Here is a 22,918-nt window from a genome sequence, read left to right on the forward strand (position 1 = left end):
AAGAAAACATTCAACAGGGGCAGATTTAGTGATTTGGGGGCCCCAGGCACAGAAACAGTAAAGAAACAACATTTTGATTTTGGGGTGGTTTACATTCACTGTGAGATGGTTAGAATTGTTTTTTGGATGGTTCCGAGACAGTGCTGAGAAAAGTTGGTCTAGAGCCCTGTGCAGTTTGACCATTTCTTTTTCACATGCTTATTGTTACATTCATGGCATGTCTATCAAGTGCATTTACATAACATTACAGCAGCAACACACACATACCGGTGAGGATCACAGAGCAGAAAGGGCTAATGTGTAACAACAAAGCTGGCTGAACTAGCGCTGCCGTTCAAAGTTCTACAAAAAGCAACATAAAAAGTCAGTTACCACCATCCAACCTGCTACTGTCATTATTCAGTTGGCTCCAAATGAGGCTAAGTTTGGCCTCTATGGTCTGCTCCACTCAAATACAGTGTACATCTAAGTTAAGAAGTCGCATTTGAGAATTTGAGAATAGACAGGCAGCGGGCTTAATATATTAATGATGAATGTAATAATAAGCAACAAATGTATCATGGCAAGAGACATCCAACATTTTTAAAAAATTGGTTGCACCGTCACTGGTCAGTAAAACTTGTGTACAGACCTGTGGAACATCGGGGGTGGACACTGAACTTCCAGACAGTCCTCTAGCAGACTGAGCTATCTGCTCTGAGACACTGACCTCTGTTTCTTAGATGAATATCAAACCTACATCCTCAAAACTTCCAACCAGTCTGCTAAGAGTTTGAGATAATCAGAGATATTCAGCATTGTCAAGTCATTTGACGATTGAACCCACAACCTCAAAGCAACCCCTTCACTGAGCCTCAAGGATCACTCTCACAACCTATAATTAGAGTGTAATAATATTAGAAACAAAAAAATTACAGGCGGAGCAGGAAAAGCTGGAGCTGGAAAAACAAAAGCTAATATTAGAAATACAGTTGATCCAACGACTGGATAGGCCTTCCTCTCATGTTTTTTTTTTGAAGAGAAGCAGTCCTATGTGTTTTTGATTAAATCAACATGATATATATATATATATAATAGTTCAACAATAAGGAGCTGATTATGATGTTTTGAAACAGTAAGAGATCTGTCTGAACTTATAAGGTGTTAACAGTGTGTGTACGGACTAGTCGTCCACGACATCCTCGTGCACTGTTGAGACCACAGGGTGCACGTCTTCTTCTGCATCGGCTGATGGTGTTGCCTGGGGAGGGGGATCCTCTTGGTGACACAGATGTTGTGGAGGACAGTGCATGCTGCTATTACAGTGCAGACTCTTTCAGGGTTCTGCGTCTCCCCCTGAAGGCAGTGAAACCTAGAAAATGTAGCTAATGATTAGGGTATTGTCAAGCCCAAGTTTCTCATTAAGTGCCTACTATTCCTTATCTGTGTCTCTTACATAAAAGAATTAACACAAGGCGATGGTTTAAAAGAAAAAAAGTGAACGGATAAAAGTCCTAAAATGAGCATATCTTGGTCAGCTCTGCTTTGTGCGGTGACCTGTCCTGATCATTGTATCAGCACCATGGATAGCATCATGAGCCTAAGTGGGGAGAGGGTGACAGAAAATGATGCAACTTTATTAACTTTACTGTTAGACCAACGCATTTTGCCTTCACCAGAGTCATCCCTGAAGGCCACAAGCCGAATCACGTTGGTCTCACAATAAAGTTGTTCTATATACTACTAGTGTTACTGGAATTTTGACCTCTTTAGACCTCTTTCCTTTCTTCGTGCACCTTGGAAGTGGGTGAAGTGGGTGAAGTTGTGCCAGAAGCCCCTACTCTGCATTTCAACAATATTTCCAACAAATGAAGGCTGTTAGCTCACTGTCGTTTTTCATCCTCCCACCAGAGTGAGCCAAAGTCAACAAACATTCTAATCCTGCACATAGTGTCTGTAAGAACTTTGTTTTGATAATTTCTGTCTGGATCAATATGCATATTAACAGGATCAATATAAATAAGAAATAATAATGATAAGTAAAACATAAACACTTTATTCACAGAAAGACAGCAACCATGTGTGGTACAGTTCAGAAATACAAAACAATGCTAAAATACAATGTAACAATATTGATACGATCAGTTTGATATAATAATAATTCAATTAAAATCAATAAAATTTTATTTATATAGTGCCAAATCACAACAAAAGTCATCTCAGGGCACTTTTCACATAGAGCAGGTCAAGACCGTACTCTTTAATTTACAGAGACCCAACAATTCCCCCATGAGCAGCACTTGGCGACAGCAGTAAGGAAAAACTCCCCTTTAACGGGTAGAAACCTCAAGCAGAACCCGGCTCTTGGTGGGTGGCCATCTGCTTTGACCAGTTGGGTTGAGAGAGAGAAAGAAAGAGGGAGAGGGGGGAGAGAGATACAGAAAAGCAAAACAACAACAGCAACTACAACAATAATAAATATTGAGATATGACAAGTAATAATAATAATAGTAATAGCCAGAGAAGACTTCAGGGCCCAATACCAACAGGACCGCAGCTCAGATCCAGAAGACGAGAAAGCACAAAAAACTCCAGGGGAGAAGCCAAGTTAGTAACATGCAGTCATGGTACATGAATGCGTATAGATGGAGAGGAGGAGGAGAAGAGAGGAACTCAGTGCATTATAGGCCTATAGCAGCATAATTAAGGGCTGATCCAAGGCGAGCCTGGCTGGCCCTAACTATAAGCTTTTTAGTTATCATTATATTATCCATTATTGGACATTGTGGTTACATGGTGTTTATCTAATGAGATTTAGTTTTCATTTCTTATTTCTGCTGATAAAAAAACTTGATATTACATACTGTTATATACAGTATATGTGTATGTATAGACTATTCAACAATACATATATGTATATATGTGACTGACTGACAATTGTCAATCATGTGGAAACCATGCTGGGTTTAGACACTGCATTTACAAGCAGTGAGAGATCAGGTTGGTACTAAATAACATGAGAAAGTTTCTCTAACAGGAAAAGACTCTCCCTCCTACAGGGAACGCAGAAACACTGAACCAGACCAACTTGACCAGAACCCAAAACCAGGATACAGAAGGTCAGTGAATGTAGTGTTGAAGGTGTGGAGGTGGATCAGTGTGTCAGAGGAGACTCTGTAGAAGGACAAAGTGCCAGCAGGACAGTCCACATACACTGCTACTCTGTTAGAGACAGAGGAGGAGAAGGAGTGAAGGATGACTTTTCCTCTGTTATTGTGCCAGGCACAGTAATCATCACCAGAGCACTCCAGACTCCAGGACTGATCATTCCTTCCAAACCTGCAGTCGTAACTGTCTCCTCTCCTGCTGATTCCTCTGTAACTCACTGATATATCTACCTTTCCTTCCCACTCGACCTCCCAGTAACAGCGACCAGTCAGATCATCTCTACACAGCAGCTGAGGCCAGTCATCAAATCTGTCTGGATGATCAGGATATGACTGATCATCCCTCACATATGTCACCTTCCTGTTGTTGTCAGACAGTTTGAGTTTTCTGTTTACTGTGTTTGGATCCAGTGTGAGGTCACAGAAATCTGATGGAGAGAACGAGACACAATACAGCTGCAGTTATTGATCTATCATCTGTTTGATGATGACATCATCTTCATCCTCAGTAGGATGTGAATGAGTGATGTCACAGTTTGAAGTTTGCTTTGTTTTCATGAATCAAATGAAAAACACACTTACACTTTCTCAGACCTGGTGTCAACCATTGGACTCCAGCAGGCTGCAGCCTGAAAGGAGGAGGGGGGTCAGAGCAGCACGTTCTCTTTCAGCATGCAAACATGGACATTACATTGCTCTAGTCTACTGTTTTATTATTCTGTTCAAATGTGGGGTTGGGCTTTGATAGACTTTTATCTAATCTGAATCCAGTATCCCAATCTTTCTGAAACCCAGATTGAATCTAATCAGGTTTAACTTTCAACATTTACAGGAAACTTCAGTTAGAAATAACAAAAACAGAGAAACAGAGAAAATGTTTCAATGCTTCCTCCTCTATCAGACATTGTCTCTCCATACCTGAGAGTGTCCAGACTCCAGTGTGGATCCTCAACTCCAGCAGACAGCAGCTTCTCTCCTGATGCTCCTGGATGATTGCAGCTCAGGTCAAGCTCTCTCAGATGGGAGGGGTTGGAGCTCAGAGCTGAGGCCAGAGAAGCACAGCCTTCCTCTGTGATCAGACATCCTGACAGGCTGCAAAAACACAAAACAACACACGTCAGACAGTCTATGAGTACTGTTGTGTGCTGTCAGATACAACAACAAACTGTCTCTAAACTAACTAACCAAAAGACGAACTGAATCAGGGAGCTCCAGAGAGTTGAGCATCCAGCCAGAGGGATGATTCAGCAGCAAGTTTTGACCTCGTCATTGTGATCTAAATGTTAAAAACATTCAAATGCGTTTATGAAGAGTGAAGCTTTTGCCAAAAGGAAGAATACAGATGTACTTTTAGCAGAGTGCCGTGTGCATTTTTCAGGTCTAGTATGTTGAAGTTAAACTACACAAAATCAAGGCGCCTCCTGCCATAACATGTAACTTCACAGTAGTTAAGCAAAGTATCCACTAAATAGAGGCCACTAGTCTGCTCTTTAGTCTGCAACTGGTGCTCAAGGAACCCCCTGTAAATACTTGGCTGTCCAAGTCCAATGGTTTTCAGACACATTTCGAAGAAATCTGTAAAATCATCCGTGGCATTTAAAGATTCAAGAACAAAAACAAAAACAAAAGAAAACAATTAAAGCTGCAAGCAGTGATGGAGCGGCAATCATGGTAACGCTATGTTTAGTGGAGGTCACCTGACATGCATATGCATTTGCATGAATATTTGATGTTGCATGAAGGAGTTAAATATCACTTCCTGTTTCCTTATGTGGCACTAGAGAACATCCACTAATTATATGTAAAGTGTCTGTATATCATGTGTGGACCACACCATGTAAATTTCATGTAAATGGGATGTTTCCTGTTATCAGTAGGTGGCGCTATGATTATGACTCAATATTTACATGTAGATGTGTTCAGACCTGGGCTCTTATCAAGCATGTGATATTTGGGACAGATTGGACAATGTAAAGTTGAGTTAAAACAACTGCCTGTTTTATGTTTTGTGCAAAATGGACTGGCACACCACACCAAGGGTGTTCCACGAAAACTCAAAAGCTTCCCAATTTAGCATTGCAAAGAATGTGAGCTGCCTAATATGAAGTTGCTTAAGTGAAATTCCAGGAGGAGTTTGTCAAAGTACAATGCCTGCAAATGGCTTCACTTTTCCTTCGGGTATGGATCTAAGAGGTGCCAGGTACCGTTGGGCCCCTGGTACTTTCGTGCTTGGGTCCTTATAAAAAATCTGAAGGGAAAGTAATTCTCTACTGCTGAAGTTAAGTAAAAACTGGTTTGACGAATCATATTAGCAAAGACAAACCTGCCTCTAATATCATTCAGATTTTAAATGTTCATCTGTTGACCAGGTTGATGAATTCTGACCTGAGTGTTTCCAGTGTGCAGTGTGGGCTCTCCAGTCCAGCAGACAGCAGCTTCACTCCTGAATCCTGCAGGTTGTTGTTACTCATATCAAGCTCTCTCAGACTAGAGGACTGGGAGCTGAGAACTGAAGACAGAGCTGCACAGCTTTTCTCTGAGAGGTTACAGCCATTCAGTCTGAAGAGGAAATATAAAGAAGAAAACCAAGTAAGGGGTTATTCATTTTTCTGCCCTGTTAAAAAGATAGCAGAGCATTTAAATAATAATGAAAAATCCAACTATCTGTGTACTTACAGAGCTTTATTGGAGGCTTTGACCACTGGCAGCAGCCTCAGAAGAGCCTCCTCTGAAGCAGAGTATTTCCTCAGGTCAAACATGTCCAGATCTTTTTCTGATGACAGCAAGATGAAGACCAGAGCTGACCACTGACCAGGAGACAGTTCATCTGTGGAGAGACTTCCTGATCTCAAGTACTGTTGGATCTCTTCCATTAGAGAAGGATCCTTCAGTTCATTCAGACAGTGGAACAGATTGATGCTTCTCTCTGCAGAGAGATTCTCACTGATCTTCTTCTTGATGTACTCGACTGTTTCCTCATTGGCCAGCGAGCAACTTCCTGTCTGTGTCAGCAGGCCTTTTAGGAGAGTCTGATTAGTCTGCAGTGAAAGACCGAGGAGGAAGCGGAGGAACAAGTCCAGATGTCCATTTGGACTCTGTAAGGCCTCATCCACAGAACTCTGGTAGAGATGTGTCTCTGCAGATTTTAGTTTAGTCTCAGACTTTTTGGATGTTGTTTGTTCTTCTGCCAGCGGACTGACTCCAGAGTTAATGAATGTCAGATGGACATGAAGAGCAGCCAGAAACTCCTGAACACTCAGATGGACAAAACAGAACACCTTGTCCTGGTACAGCCCTCTCTCCTCTTTAAAAACCTGTGTGAACACTCCTGAGTACACTGAGGCTGCTCTGATATTGATGCCACACTCTGTCAGGTCTGATTCATAGAAGATCAGGTTGCCTTTCTGCAGATGCTCAAAAGCCAGTTTTCCCAGAGACTCAATCATCTTCCTGCTCTCTGGATTCCAGTGTGGATCTGTCTCAGCTCCTCCATCATACTTGACATTCTTCAGTTTGGACTGAAGCACCAGGAAGTGGATGTACATCTCAGTCAGGGTCGTGGGCAGCTCTCTTTCCTCTCTGCTTTTCAACACATCCTCCAGAACTGTAGCAGTGATCCAGCAGAAGACTGGCATGTGGCACATGATGTGGAGGCTTCGTGATGTCTTGATGTGGGAGATGATTGTGCTGGCCTGCTTCTTATCACTGAATCTCTTCCTGAAGTACTCCTCCTTCTGTGGGTCAGTGAACCCTCTGACCTCTGTCACCATGCTAACGCACTCAGGAGGGATCTGATTGGCTGCTGCAGGTCGTGTGGTTATCCAGAGGTGAGCAGAGGGAAGCAGTTTCCCCCTGATGAGGTTTGTCAGCAGCACATCCACTGAGGTGGACTCTGAAACATCAGTCAGGATCTCATTGTTGTGGAAGTCCAGAGGAAGTCGACACTCATCCAGACCGTCAAAGATAAACACAACCTGGAACTCTTCAAACCTGCAGATTCCTGCTTCTTTGGTTTCAGTAAAGAAGTGATGGACAAGTTCCACCAAGCTGTACTTTTTCTCTTTCAGCACATTCAGCTCTCTGAAAGTAAATGGAAATGTGAAGTGTATGTCCTGGTTGGCTTTGTCTTCAGCCCAGTCCAGAGTGAACTTCTGTGTTAAGAATGTTTTCCCAATGCCAGCCACTCCCTTTGTCATCACTGTTCTGATTGGTCCATCTCTTCCAGGTGAGGCTTTAAAGATGTCTTCTTGTCTAATGGTTGTTTCTGGTCTGGCTGGTTTTCTGGATGTTGTTTCAATCTGTCTGACCTCATGTTCATCATTGACCTCTGCAGTCCCTCCCTCTGTGATGTAGAGCTCTGTGTATATCTGATTCAGAAGGGTTGGGTTTCCTGCTTTAGCAATCCCCTCAAACACACACTGGAACTTCTTCTTCAGGTTAGACTTGAGTTTAGACTGACAACCTGCAGGACTTCCTGAATGAACACACAAGATATAAGATAATTTATTAATTAGTGAAGAAAATCTGATTCTCCTAAAGAATGTATATATGAACATATTTTCCTCCATCTCTTGAGACTTCAGTAAATGTCTCATTTACCAAGCATGTTAAATCTTTATAGAAATCGTCTTACTGTTCTGCAGACGGTCAGCCAGCTCCTCCTGCTTCATTCTCCTCAGGAAGTGCAGGGTGATCTTCAGAAATGCCTCTCTGCTGCTCCTCATCTGCTCCTCCTCCTCACCATCCAACACCTCTTCATCCTCTCTCTGACTCTCTAAGCATTCTGGGTAATCTGAAGTTAGAACCTTCTGCATCTTCTTCAGCTCGTTCTTCACAAAAGTGACGATGTTCTCCTCCAGCAGCTGGAACAGAATACTATATGAATGGCACAATGAAACTAAAATCATGAAGCAAACATCAGATCCATGTTGGACAGACCGACAATTAACTGGTCTACAAAGTGCAGAATGGAGAGGATTGTGAACAGAATAGATGTAAAAGTAGTTGTTGTACATGTACAGACCATAAATATGGAGTCCAACTGTGTTTGATGCTGCTGGGCAGACTGACCACCGGGAACCTCAGAGCTCTCCTGGCCCACTCTGTGGAGGAATCATGATGAGCTCACAATGGGCCACATTCAAAAACAGTGTGCATGCACACTTTGCGTGTGCTGAAACCGTGTGTACAAACGTTTCAAGCAAAAATCTGGGATTCATCATATATTCTTATCTGAATTTGTTCTTACTCTGTGAACAAATTTGTGAACTGCGGAAGAATTATGACCAAAAAAATGGCATAAAAAATACAAGTCCAGGCACTGGAGGTAGGTTTTAGCCTTTATTTCGGTGGGCTAGAGTTATTAAAAACCACACCAACACATGTCAGCTTGTGACTTCTTCAGGGTGTGGAGGACTTGGATTTTTTATGCCATTTTTTTGGTCATAATTCTTCCGCTCTTCTTGAATATTATTCCCTTCCATAAGTACTGGTGGTTTGAGGGACACCAGCAGCGCTCCTGTTACTTCTCTCTTTTAAATTTAGAACTGCCTTAGACCATGTGTATGCACAAATCATAAATGTCCCACAGTCTTTAAATAATAAGTCAATATTTATTCAATATAAACAATATATTAGAACCACAATTATTTAAAAAATGATGGGGCCTAAATATACAACAAAGATTGCTTCAGAGTTCTGAGTCTTACTCATATTAGAAATAACAATAAATGATCCAAATCTCAAATAATTCAACTGACAACTATTTATCCTGATTTAGATTTTAGCTCATATTGTCATGTCTCATATTGTTTGACACTGAGAATAACTTACATTTGATCAAATGATTGTCTTTGTTTAAAATTAGTAACATCCTCCTTTGACCAGTCGCTCTTGAAGGACACACAGCTGGGTCCAGGTCCAGGTTCAGGTCTAGCAGAGTCTGGTCTCTGATGGATCCTGGTAGAAAAACAGCACTTATCATTTTATTAAAGCTCACATATTCAACAGAATTATTCTTTAAAACATGTCAAATTTGAACTGTTTTAATATAAAAAAACAACACATGCAAATCGCACCGTTCATACATAAACTCATATGTTTTATACTCTTCTTCATAATTTTTTTATCTATTACTATTGATTTTACTATTTTAAATATTTCTTTTTTTCCTTACTGCACTGTTGAGGAGCTAAAACCCTCAATCTCAAATAATTCTACTGACAACTATTTAGACAACTGATTTAGATTTAAGCTCATATTGTCCCAATTTTAATACTGAGAACAACTTACTTTTGATCAGATGATTGTTTAAAATTAGTAACATCCTCTTTTGACCAGTTGCTGTGGAGGGACACGCAACTGGGTCCAGGTCCAGCTGAGTCTGGTCTCTGATGGATCCTGATAGAAAAACATCACTTATAATTTTATTAAAGCTCACATATTCAACAGTATTCTTCTTTAAAACATGTTGAATTTGAACAGTTTTAATATAAAAAAAACAACACATGCACACCGTACTATACATAAATACACTCATATGTTTTATACTCTTGTTCTTCATACTATTGTCTATTACTATTGATTTTATTATTTTAAATATTTCTTTTTTTCCCTTACTGCACTGTTGAGGAGCTAAAACCCTCAATCTCAAATAATACTACTGACAACTATTTATACTGATTTAGATTTAAGCCCATATTGTCCCAGTTTTAATACTGAAAAAAAACTCACTTTTGATCAAATGATTGTCTTTGTTTAAAATTAGTAACATCCTCCTTTGACCAGTCGCTCTTGAAGGACACACAGCTGGATTCAGGTCCAGGTTCAGGTTCTGGTTCAGGTTCAGGTCCAGCAGAGTCTGGTCTGTGCTGCCTCCTTGTTGTTGTTGTTGTTGTTGTTCTTCTCCTCCTACACAACATACACAGAGCTTTGAGTGTGAATAATGATGGTGGAGAACAGTGATGGACAGTTAGAGATCCTCATCTCACCTCTGAGCTTTGGTCTGGCTGTCATGTTCCCCACACAGAGAGCTTTTAGAGGGAGGGACTCCCTCCTCTCTGTCCTCACACTGATCCATGCTGCTGAAGTCACATCCACATCAGTCACACACACTTTCTACCTTCACCTGGAGAGGAAACACAAATCATCCTGTACATCATTTCTCCTGTCAAATCCTAAATATCATCTGCTCCTCCTGTGATTGGCTGTTATTTTCTGTTATATATCAGTGTAAATGCAGCCAGACAGCAGTGTGAGTCAGAGAAAGCTGCCATCAGCTGCTGTACTTCTACTATCAGTCCACTAGATGGCGTCATGAAGCTGCAGTGAAGTGAAGAGCAGCACACATGATGCATGGAGGAGGATTTACATTCACTGACTCACACTGACTGAATTTCATTCATATTCAATCAATTCAACACCAATAAACAACGTGTTAATAGTTTCAGTTATCTATTAGTTCTCTTTGATGTTGTTGTCACATTAGTAGTGCACATGACGCACAAACACAAATGTATTAAATGATTAGAATCAGGGCACATTTACTTTGATATGACTTCTTTTACAGTAAATACAAACTAAACAGCAGCAGATGTTAGATCTTAACTGCTTTTAATGATGCAAATAAAATGTAATTTGGTGTAAAGTGAAACTATTTTATAGCCTTTTTTAATTTAGTAGTTTAATGTTGATCAAATTGTACATAAAGCCGACAGTGTTTTAATGTGGTGATGGTACACGTGAACTTCTGAGAGAAACTCAGTAGTTACAGATGAACTCTGATTACAAAGATATATGAAGCAATAAATACACACATCATCAGCTCCTGTCTAACTGCATATACCAGTAATACGTCATTATAAAGCAAGAACACAAGTGGACTGTATGCATGTTATTGTAGCAACACTGAACTTGATGATGTCCTCTGACTGTCCCTCCACATCAGTCAATACAATACATTTGATTTTTTTCACAGGAAACAGTAGCAGGCCTTTACTGTAGTGTCTGACTTTACGCCGCTGGAAACAACCTTAAAAAAGTAGATTTAGTTTGATTTGTGAGGGCTGAAGAAAGGAAATAATCATCAGCTGTTCATTAATATTGTTTGATTCCAGTAAATCAATCATTTAACAACATGTAGATTTATCGTCCAACATGAGAGTTCTCCAAACTTTCTGATGAAATAAAAACATCATACAGCAACAAACAAACCCTGAAGTTACTAAAGAGAAAGTTCAACTATGAAACAAAGCAAACTTACAGTTAACATCCAAACTGCTGAAGACAAAGACTCTCCACTCCACGTCTGAAGAGAAAAGAAAAGTGTTTGTCACAGGTGAGCTGTTTCCTGGAACGAGTCAGAGCTCCACCTGTAGAGGAGGAGGGACAGGTAGGAAGACTCACAACATGATGACACTTTATGGATGTTTGTCACTCATTTATTCTTCATGTATTTGTATATTTATTGTTGTATTGATGGTTTCTCAGTGTTTAACTGTGTGCTGTTAGAAAAAATAACTCATCATGACATTCATGTGAAGAGAAGCTGAACGTTACATTTAGATTCATCAGATTTAAGACGTAACTGACAGGAATAAAACATTGTTTTGTAATATCCGTAAAGTTATTTCTTCACATTAATAATTGACATTGAATCACAGATCAGATGGAAATAATCTCCATCACAGAGTCAGAATTCAAATCAATAATTCACACAAATCTGACTTTTGGACTCTTCAGAGTTTCTTCTCACACAGACACGAAAAACAAAAGCGTCTGAAATATGAATGTAATGAACAGACGGCCATCTTTCCTCATCTAAGGAGGAAGTTTATCAGCTGATATTTCTGTTTGAAATGAAACTCCATCCAACAATAACACATTCATAATAAATTAGTTTCTCCAGCTGAAATAATTAGTGATTCATTTCCCACAAACTAGAGAAAACCATGTCCCTTTAATGTAGACAAATTAAACTCCACTTACTGAACTTTTTCTCATGAACTTCGTCACTCTGCAGCTCTGTTTGCTCTGTCTTGAGCAGGTCTGTGTAGAAAAGCAGGTTTGTGCTTCAGTTAAATCTGCATTTTCATCACATTCATTTAACTGACGCAGCTTCTTGTCCTTCATCAGTGTGTGTGTGTGTGCAGGCTGACACACCTTCATCTCTTCACTACCAAAGTATGCAGTCTGACTGGTTGGACTGAGTCTCAATCAGATGCTGACGTGTGATTAAAACATGAAACTTCCTCGTAGGAACACAAACACTCAGCTGATGTTTGAATGTTTGAAAGCTGGAGTTCATGAATCACTGACAAACATTAACATGAACTAATCAGTCAGATCAATTAATTAACTGTAAAACATCTTTAGCTTTAATATTATCACATGTGATTTACTTACATTATAACTGGACAAACACTTTTCAATGTGCTGATGATCATCTTTAAGAATAATTATTGATTATTGCCAACAAATTACCTGAGAGACAAGGCAAGAAGAGCTTTTTACACCATCAGAAGGAACATCAAGTATCTGGCTTAAAGTATTGGACTCTGTTATATAACTTATTTCCCTTTATGGTTGCAGGTCTGGGGTCCACTCCCCAAAAAAGATTTTATAAGAAAGAACGCATGCAGAATTCTGCAAATCCATTTTCACGTCCAATGAAAAGTTTCAAATATACCCACTAACCATGAAAATTCAAAAGAGAGCATTTGAATTTTAGAAACACCTAAAAGAAAGTGACTCATAAAAAGGTCCTCACCTACAGAGAGACCCTGAGAGAAGCCCCCTCAGCCAGTCGGCTCACAAACACAAGCAGAGTCCCCACACAGAAACAACATTAGACTAAACCAAAGTATAACAAAAGAAAAAGAAAACTATCTCACAGAATGGAGAGAATCAACCAAAAACCAGAATAAACTGGAATGTTATTTGGCCCTAAACAGAGAACACTCTGTGACCGATCCAAGATAAGGAAAGTCCTGAACATGTACAGACTCGGTGAGCACAGCCTACCATGGAGAGAGGCCAAACAGCAGCAAGATTTGTGAACTGTTGTGACCAGAAAAGGGCGTCTAATGGAAAACAACCACCATGAAGACTGTCAACCACCTGTGTATTCCTGCACCAACCATTTGCACTGTGCTGATCTCTGTACATAGACACATTTACTGTACATACATTCATTTATTTTTGAAAAAGAAACAAAAAAATGTTGCAGTTTAGATAGTTCTCACTTACTTGTATCTATATTTTTCACTGCAAGTCTACATTTTTCCGTTTTATTTTAAGTTATTTTTACTATTCTTATATATATATATATTTCTAACAGCAAAATCACAATTCTTCTGTTTATGTACATTTTTTGTAGTTTTTATTTTGGCAATGTGAAGCTTTGGTGCTCCACCAACAACGCTGACACTCTCCTCTGAGTCTGAAGCACAAAAGAACTGAAGAAGACAAATTATATAACGAGGAGATTTGATTTTAGCTGCTACCTGGAGACCACACAGACACGTTATTTAAAGTAGCATCAAATAAAAATACTCAAGCAAAGTACCACAAAATTGTACTTAAGTAAATATACTTAGTTATTTTCCACCACTGCAACTATTTCAGGCAGAGTAATTCTCCGTTACTACAAACCTGGACCTTTAATGTTTGAATTCGGTGAAATGCACCTTTAATACGTCCCATAATGAACGCAAAGCTATTTTAATTATCTACCTGCAGTAATGTGAGTTATTTCTATCCAATCAGAAGCGGTTGCCAGGCAGCGCAGCTCTGCTCGGCCAATCACCTTTTTTCCTTTGGCCGTTGCCCGCCATACTGTGAGTGAGAGACGCCGAAGAGGAGAAACGCGGAAAGAAACGGGTGAAAAAACGGAATAAAACCAACATTTGAGAGGTCGCTTCGTGTTTACGGTTTGTCAACACTGAGATAAAATTAATTACTGAAGAAATTTGGACGCCGAAAAGGTTTTGGAGCTGTTTTTTGGCGGCGGCTGGACGTTAATCAGAACACCTGCGGTTAAACGGTAAAGCTAACAAGCTAACTAATTAGCCGTGAGCTTTAGCCTTGTTTTTGTTTATATTTGAACTCATTTTAATTTGTTGACGTCTGTCTGTATCGTGTCTATACTAAGTTATCAGTAATTAGTTCGTGGTAACCAGTGGTGGAACCTGAGTACATTTATTCAACTACTGTACTTAAGTACAATTTTGAGACAACAAATTGTTAAAGAGTAAACTTGTGTTTTCCAGGTTTTCTTCTCGTTCCGCTGCCTCGGACCAGTTCCCGGATCTTACAGGTGAACAGGTACGTTTGGAAAAGTCTCAGCCTTTCAGCATTTAGTCGGCTGTTAGGAAACTGTTTTGACTATTTTTTTTAAAACTGTTTTTCCAGTAGAAAATGTCGCTGATTCCAGCATGTAAATAAAACTATGTGAAGATTTTTTGTGAGGCATATATGATAACAAACTGAATATTTGGGGTTTTTTTCGCCTCTGGTTGAATTTAAACACCACTTTTGAAGTTTTTTTTAGTGGCAGTAGTTTTAGTAGTTGTCGTAATAGCAGTAGTTATGGCTGCTTGATTATGGTAAAAATCATAATCATGTTATTTTGGTCAATATTACGATCACGATTATTTAACATGATTATTCGTTGACTTTGGAAACATTATGCAGTTTTTGAACTTAAAAATTGGCTTTTTAACAGTGGATTTCCTTGAACTTTAAATAAAATTCAACTGAAAAACCTAAACATTTTAAAGAACTGAACATAAAAAAATAGATAAATACATAAATTTTATATATATATATATATATATATATATATATATATATATATATATATATATATATAATTGATCAAAACAGATAAGATCCACTAAGTTGTAGTGCTTCCACAACCTAATGAAAACTAAGAAACATGTAATATATAAAAATGATAAATAAAAATAAAGCATATTATTGTAGTGATTGTTAAGATGCGTGTTGTGTGGAGAGTGATCAATACTAAAATGATCATTTATCTTAGTACTTTGATAAACAAGAGGTTTGACAGAAATCATTGACTTGTATTATCCTACAGTGTGTTTATATGCAGTTCAGTAACCAGTCGGTTTTCTCCAGAAAGCTGATTTCTTAACTGTCATGTAAATGAGAAACCTGGTTTCTGTAATCTGAGTTTGGGATTAGAGAAACCTGGTTTCTGTAATCTGAGTTTGGGATTAGAGAAACCTGGTTTCCATTGGTAGTTTTACTCCCTGGAGAACGCAGATTTCTCTGCCATGTGTCCGCGTAACCAGGTTTCTAATTAGCTTTTTACTACTTAGCATATTCACAATAACAGACTGCAGACAGAGAAAGCACAGCTCCAAGCAGCTAAGTAAGTGTAACGGGGGACTATATTAGCCTCACAGTTTACAACGCCCCCGTTAAGTTTCCTTTATATGGCTGATAATAGTGACAGCCTACAGTCTCTGTGTTGTGTTGTGATGATGAGGATGGTGGACTAACGGCTGACAGTTAGTAACATCAGTTGACTCCAACGAAGACGCCCAGACACTCCGATGTTGATTCAATGATGTCTGTTTATTGCTTACAAGCACTGCGGGATCTGGGGGATACAAGCCCGGTCTGTAAAACTATTTAACATAAATAAAATCATAATCAAAGGAAACTTACAATACTAATAAATGATTTCTGTGACAAAGCTTAATAACCGTTAAATAACAAATTACAGGGCCGACGGTCGAACCTTGACCAGGATCAAAAACTCACTATATTACAGATTATTTATAGAGATGAATCAGTTCACATATTTAAACACTCTGAATATCAATATAATTATAATTAATATAATGTAATAAAGTCTCTCTCAGGTCAGCTATACATTATTATTTACAGGTTTCCATTTAATAGTCACACACTCACCTGGTCTGACTGGTTCCCCGATGATGCTATATAGCTGCATCGTTACCTTGGATACTATGTAGCCATGTATTAAATATTAAATATAAGATAACAGCATAAAATAATGAAAATAACACAAACATGTACACCTTACAACTGTTAAATAATGGTAAAATTACCGACAAAATTATATTCTATATTAAAAGATTATTATTATTATTAAATAATAATAATAATAACAATAACAACAACAACAATAATAAGTGCTCTCACAGTGCTTTACAACAAAAGAAATTACATGCACTAAGTCCTTTACATGAAAAGGACATAACATAAATGTAAAAACATTGATGTAACATGAATAAAATAAAAATAAAACCCACTTGATAAAGTGAAACTAAAATACATAGAATGCACACTGAATAATAATCAAAAATGAAATATGTTAAAAATAAGTTGAAGCATAGATTATGTAGAATGTGTAAAATAAAGTAAAATATATAACACTTTAAAAAAAGCACAGTAGAGCATAAGTGCGAAGCTGACTGAGCTTTAAACTGTGCAGCAGAGAGCAAGTGCAAAGCTATTTAAATGCTCGGGTAAAGAAATATGTTTGAAGCTTTCTTTTGAAAGTATCTAGCGAGCTGGCTTCTCTGATATCTATCGGTAGTTTAGTCCATAGTTTTGGGAGTAATTGATAGAGAGAATTGTCTTCTTTCGGCTGTTACTGGGAACCTCCAATAAACCAGCAGCAGATGATCACAGTGTTCTTGAGGGCAGGTAGCTAACAGGGATTTGGTGATATAGTTTGGTCCTTGCTCGTTTAGGGCTTAGTATATAAGGAGGAGGACCTTAAAGTCAGTTCTAAATGTTACAGGAAGCCGGCGCAGAGCAGCTAAAACCGGACTGATGTGTTCTCTCTTGGTTCTGGTTAATACATTCTGTGGCTTTTTTTTGGGAGGCCAGTAAAAAGTGCATTACAGTAGTCTTGCCGGCCTGAGATGAAGGCATGAGTTAGTTTCTCAGCATCTTTTTGATTTATTAATGGTTGTGTTTTTGTTATGTTTCTAAGGTGAAAAAATGACGTTTTTATCACCTTCTTAATGTGGGACCCGAAGTTTAGATCTAATCCAGGGAGTTAATTTCCCCGGATTATTAAACAGCATTTCTCTTTTTGTTTCAGGGCCGACTAGTAGGATTTCAGTTTTATCCTCATTTAATTTTAAGAGGTTATTGCTCATCCATTTAAAAGTTGCTAACCACACCAGTTGATCTGTATTCACTCAGCCCTTTTCAACATACATGAACCACATGGAGACGTCCACACAGTCTGTGCACCTCTGCCCTTAGCATTTATTGTTCAAATTTCATCTGAGGGTGCACAATATTAAACTGAGGGTGCCTGGCCACCGAGGAGGAAAATTTACTATAAAATAAAGCAAGATGTCATTTCTTAGGATAGATTTCACATATCTCTGTTACTGACATGTAACCTAGTCTATATTGGTAATGCTATAGTGAGTGGACAGGTTAGGCTGTAATAAAAAGGCTATAATAATAATCGCCAGTGTGTTAGAGTGGCAATCTGGTTGCCATGGTAATGGATTACATCTGACTATTAACCACATCCCATTCTCTGTTTGAAAAAGAAGGTTAACCGTTAAACAGGAAGTAACACTGGCAGTTTGCACCTTTAAAAAGCTGTCATTACCATATCATCCGAGGGGATGTTCTCAGTTTATTTTTACAACTTGGAGGTGTCTGTTTTTTCAGTGATTTGGTGTTTTATACAAATCTTTCAGCTGCAAATTCCTGACATGCGTTGAGGAAATGAAAGCTTTCATTGGGATAAACGTTCTCATGGGCATCCATCTCCCTTGCAAGTTATCTATTGCTTGCTGACACCTACTTCTGTGGTACCATTAGACTGAATAGAAAGGACTTTCCCAGGCAGTCACAACTGGGGAAACTAGCGAGAGGTGAGACCATTAAGTGGTCAGTAGGAGATCTCATGATTTGCTGCTGGAAGGACAAATGGGATGTTGTGATAAAACCAGCAAGCAGGTTTTGACAGATGGTTGTTGACTATAATTCCAAGATGGGGGGAGTTGACCTTTTGGACCAGCTTTGGAACTACTGATGTAGGTCACACAGGAAAGAAGTGGTGTAAGTAGGGCTGTTTTGAAGGGCTGTAGTCTGCTGGTTGACTAGTCGATTAGTTGGTTGATATGCTCTTGTCTGACTAAATTCTCATTGGTCGAATAATCTCCGTGTTATTTTCATAAGGAGAAAAGTCAACAGATTAATCCATTATTTCCTGCAGTGGGAGGGACAGACTAACAAATTACCTACAACTTTGAACTCGCCCAACCTGATGGAGACTGCTGGGTCTAACTGTACTCAACGTTTACTGAACGTTTACTGAATCAGTGTTTCTCCTATAATTATGACAACAAGGACCCCCGCCAGGCCAAGAAAATGTTTGTCATTATTTTACTTTAATTTTATTTTTAAGGCCAAAAATTAAGCCAAACATCCATTCAGTCGGAAATCAATAGCGTTTGGGAGACTCTTTGCAGTGCTGCTCTAGTACGTGAGGCAACCTGTGTCGTTGCCTTGGAAACTATTGGTAGCGTAATGTCGTTGAGGAATACAGCATTGTGTAGTGTGGTTTGCATAGCGGGTGGGAAAGAGCGAGTGGAAGAGAAGTCACAGGGGATGTGGGCGGAGCAGAGGAAAAGGTCAGTAGTAAGTTGTCAGTCTGGCAGTAAATGTACAGCACAGACTCCAGTTTGTCAGTTAATAAATGCTAAAAAGTCACATCTGTTGTTTCCCCAAGTGCTGGAAAAGTGAAGGAGGTTAGCTCCAAAGTTAGCAACGATGGGTTAGCCTAGCCTGAAGACGCTAAACAGAAAAATGTGTGTGTTCACTGTGCACTCTGCCCCCCCCCCCCCCCCCCCCCCCGCGACTAATCGATTAGTTGAAGATTATGTATGATTTCAGGTTGGTTGACTACAGCCCTAGTGTTTTGGGGAATGTTAAACATCACCATAATCAATGCCTGCATTGTGTGGGTGAACCTGCAGAGGCTTTTACCCTCAAAGCCTTCAAGTTGAAGCTTGTCCATGCTGTGTGGTTGATAAAGCTCTGCATCAGGTTGTTATCAGAAATTTGAAGCCAGGTCACTCTCTAGTCAAGTAAGAGAGGGTGTGTTGTTTGTTGGCGAAGTGGGGGGGGGGGTGGGGGGGTGTAGAGACAACTTTTGGATGCTCCACCTGTGCAGTGCCATTGTGCAAACTGGGACCATGGTTCCAAGAGTTTCATGGCATGCTGCGAAGTATCTGCCTGACGATGAGGCTGTTTCAGTGTTTGGCAATATTTTCAATTCAGCTTTTCAATTTGTTTTGGAATCTGCATTTCTAGTTGATTTGGTCTTTTTTTTAGTGAATTCTTGGTAAAATAAATATAATTTTAATTAGCTAAACGCCCAATTCTTTCCATATTTCATTTGCATATTCTAATTGGTAGAATTTTCTGTTAAAAGTTTGTGATTTACTAAATAATTTTTACTTTTCCAGATGTTATATATTTATATGTTAGTCACATTGAAATATAGACAAATCTAATGAATGAATGAATGAATCCCTGAGTTGAGTAGGGAATATGGTTTAAAGGAAATGGCTATTTACTATGGTTTTAGTGCTATTTGTTGTTTTGTCTGTTGTTGTTTTTTTTAAATGTGTTGATTCAAACTTGGCCTAAAAGGCTACAAATGCTGAATATTTGGTATCGAATTAAAAAGGAGGTAGTGTTTTTAAAAAATGAAAACAACATTTTCTTTCTGTTTTTGAGATACAGCTGTTTGTTTTAATTGTGTAGGAAAATGCTCATTTAGGTGACGGTTCTCAGTGAATTCTACTGGGGTTAATTAGAGGGTTAGTTGTTCTATTTGTAGGAGACAGGACACATTAATGTAGCGCTAAAATGATTAGTTGATTAACAGAAAATTATAAGGGAACAATTTAGATAACTAATCATTTATCAAATGTACAGTGAAATGTTTAACATGGCCACAGTCAGTGAAAATTACAAGTATAACAAATATACAGACTTTTAAAGTGCAAAAAATAATTTATATAAATAAAATCCAAAATATAGCAGAAAGGGTTGAAAACTAAACAAAAACTAATGAAGTGATTTGGAAACCCAAATATTTTTGCACTTATTTTAGTGAAGAACATTTTCATTGTATTATCAATAATTTATAATGAATAAATGTTATTTACAAATAACTGAAAAAGCTGAGATATTTTGGAATGTAATAGAAAAGAAAGGGGCCCAGGGCTGAACCTTGGGGTACACCACACAAAATATTTGTTTACATAAACGCCAGCTCAGCTTTACTGCCACCTGCTTACAAATACCCTAAATGCATTTCCTGTCTTGCAGATCTCCTGATGGATCAAAAGACGTAAACCAACGGTGGTTTCAGGCACAGAAGGAAGTGAAGAAAAAGATTTCACATCATTCATCCAGAGCTTCCTGATCTCCATCCACACTTCAGCACCATCGAAGAAGTGGAGGGGATACAAATGATCTCTTGTGTAAGTACTTGTAACAAAAAATAGTCAATTAAATGACGAATCTGTTGAAAGATTTATCTGATCTGATTTAAAGAAGTGTTCCTTGTTTTACAGCTAAATTTACAAGACGTCCACTGATGGTACAGATGGTGGCAAAGGATGGACAACCAAAGGGGAAGGTAGGACCACGTTTTTATATTTTAATCAGTGAGCTTCATTCCAGCAGTTGTTAACAAATAATCATAGTATTACTTTATTTAAATTAACAATTAGAAAAAGGGCTGACTAAAAACAAATTAAAATCAATAAATGCAAGACAGTTTGTAGTCACATTAATTGAAAAGTTGATAAAAATCTTATGGTAGTAATTAATTAGTAGAAATAATGAGATTTATTATGTATCAACAGGTAAAATATACAAACAAGAAAGTAGATGTTAAGTTCTGTTTTTATTGAAAATTTCAAGTAGGAAAATACATTTTACTAAAACTTAAATTGTAGTAATTACAATTAATACTAATACGATTTTTAAGTACAAGAAAGAATAAAAGCAATTATTGAATTTTAATATAACAAGAGGCAAAGAAACAGAATTACTAATATCACCAAAATACTGCTTACTTGTAATATTAATAGTTCATTTCATGTAAATAATCACTAAGTAATAATTTGCCACTATATTGTTAGTAAAGCTTTATGAATAATAGAGATGAGAAATAAGGCAGACAATAGAAATAATTAGAGTAATGTTTATTATTACTGCAACAAGAAACATTCTTAAACAGTCCCACACAATTAGCTCAGTAAATATTTACATTATTAATGTTGCTAATACTGTTACAAACTAAACATGTAATTTTTCACATTACTGGAACTGTAAGAAGTACTAGTAGTACTTAAGTAACCAAAACTACCATAACATGGTAAATAGTGTATTTTCCTTTGTTAGTACTAGCTACAAGTGTTATTGATCTTATTAATGTTAGTACTGATGTATTCCTAATAAATATTGCTACTTAATTATATAATTAATACGTCATAATTATTTACCCCGTTACTGTCTGTACTATTAAAAAAACAACTTACTTCAGTATTAATAGATACTAAGTAGTACAATAGTAAATAAAACTTAATATGTATATAGTTTTAGTATGATACTCTTAATGTTTAATACTGGTTACAACTAATATGTTAATATACGGACATTAATACATAGATATACTAGTTTATGCACATAATTAACAGCATGTTGTTTTCACTGCAGGAGGTGAGGATGACATTGTCAGCAGGAAGATCTCCAAACACAACTGCAACACCAAGCTGCTGCACCTGCAAACTGTAGATAAGGTCATAAAACATACAATCATGACAAATGTCATGTGTGCATCAAACCCTGATGTATCTTATTCCTCTCTGTTGTGCACTTAATCAATTAATTTTAAGCAGTCTGTTTATTTCACAAAATAATAATTTGAACTGATTTGATTGCTATATCTATAAATTGTGTACATGAATTTATAGATAAAGAATATTTTTAATCTATTTTACTTACTGCATTTTGTTGTACACTTTTCTATGTTTTGTAATGAACTGCAGTTTGTATAAATAAAGTTTATTGGTAAGTTATTAAGGCTTAACTGTTGTTTCACACAATTTAATGTCTCAGGTTTTTGTTGCCATAAATGCAATAATTAACATTTATCTCATGCTGTCTGTTGCTGGAGGTTTATAAAGTAGATACTTGTAATATATTTTAATTTTAAAGTTACTTTTTCTATCTTGTGTAATCATTAATTAACTTTATTAGACAAAGTACATCAGATAAAACAGTTTGGTTTTGTTTCCACCTCAGCAACTTTTCTATTATTAAATTCATATTTGGACATTATAAATATATTGATTACTTTCACACAAATAAAACGGACTTAATATTTTTTAATGAATAGTAATCATCAGATATTTTATAAGAATAATGAACTGATGTGGGATAAATCTTTGTGTCTGATTGGCTTTTTCTGCTTTGTTTATACACCAGATTAATCATGTGATTAATTAAAAGGTTAATTAAAGGTTAATTATCTCTCAACAACATTATAAATGTAATAAAAACAGGCTGTTTTCCGCAGCAGGTTGAAGTTAAACTTCACTTAAATTTAAGGTTATTTTACAGGTTTTAAACTAAACTGCAGCTCAGTAAGTTTAATTAAAATAATTAATTCTTACCTTCATAATTCTTCATCTCTTCCTGTTGACGGGTTGAAATGTGAC

General features: G+C 37.6%; 1 protein-coding gene and 2 long non-coding RNA genes across 3 annotated transcripts in view; 1 reads left to right on the forward strand and 2 right to left on the reverse strand.

Moving 5' to 3' along the window:
* The window catches only part of LOC121892411 (NLR family CARD domain-containing protein 3-like), a 60,480-nt gene extending 50,414 nt beyond the window's left edge, over positions 1 to 10,066 (reverse strand). Inside the window, exons 1-8 of the mRNA XM_042405448.1 lie at positions 9,879 to 10,066; positions 9,438 to 9,545; positions 8,979 to 9,104; positions 8,170 to 8,248; positions 7,780 to 8,008; positions 5,823 to 7,620; positions 5,532 to 5,705; positions 4,065 to 4,238 (exon numbers count right to left, since the gene is read on the reverse strand). Coding sequence (XP_042261382.1) covers positions 4,065 to 4,238; positions 5,532 to 5,705; positions 5,823 to 7,620; positions 7,780 to 8,008; positions 8,170 to 8,248; positions 8,979 to 9,104; positions 9,438 to 9,545; positions 9,879 to 10,066 — 2,876 coding nt within the window. The remainder of the gene's footprint in view (positions 1 to 4,064; positions 4,239 to 5,531; positions 5,706 to 5,822; positions 7,621 to 7,779; positions 8,009 to 8,169; positions 8,249 to 8,978; positions 9,105 to 9,437; positions 9,546 to 9,878) is intronic.
* An 80-nt stretch (positions 10,067 to 10,146) lies between these two features.
* Positions 10,147 to 13,364, reverse strand: LOC121891757. The gene is made up of 3 exons (XR_006094136.1): positions 12,132 to 13,364; positions 11,407 to 11,515; positions 10,147 to 10,272 (listed from the first exon to the last, which is right to left on the reverse strand). It is a non-coding gene; the product is annotated as an uncharacterized LOC121891757 (long non-coding RNA).
* Positions 13,365 to 13,945: 581 nt separating this feature from the next.
* On the forward strand, positions 13,946 to 22,289 carry LOC121892108. Its single transcript, XR_006094297.1, has 5 exons — positions 13,946 to 14,187; positions 14,414 to 14,468; positions 20,517 to 20,671; positions 20,765 to 20,829; positions 21,915 to 22,289. It is a non-coding gene; the product is annotated as an uncharacterized LOC121892108 (long non-coding RNA).
* Positions 22,290 to 22,918: the final 629 nt, after the last annotated feature.

The sequence above is a fragment of the Thunnus maccoyii genome, chromosome 24, assembly GCF_910596095.1.
Source record: "Thunnus maccoyii chromosome 24, fThuMac1.1, whole genome shotgun sequence".
Classification (NCBI taxonomy): domain Eukaryota; kingdom Metazoa; phylum Chordata; class Actinopteri; order Scombriformes; family Scombridae; genus Thunnus; species Thunnus maccoyii.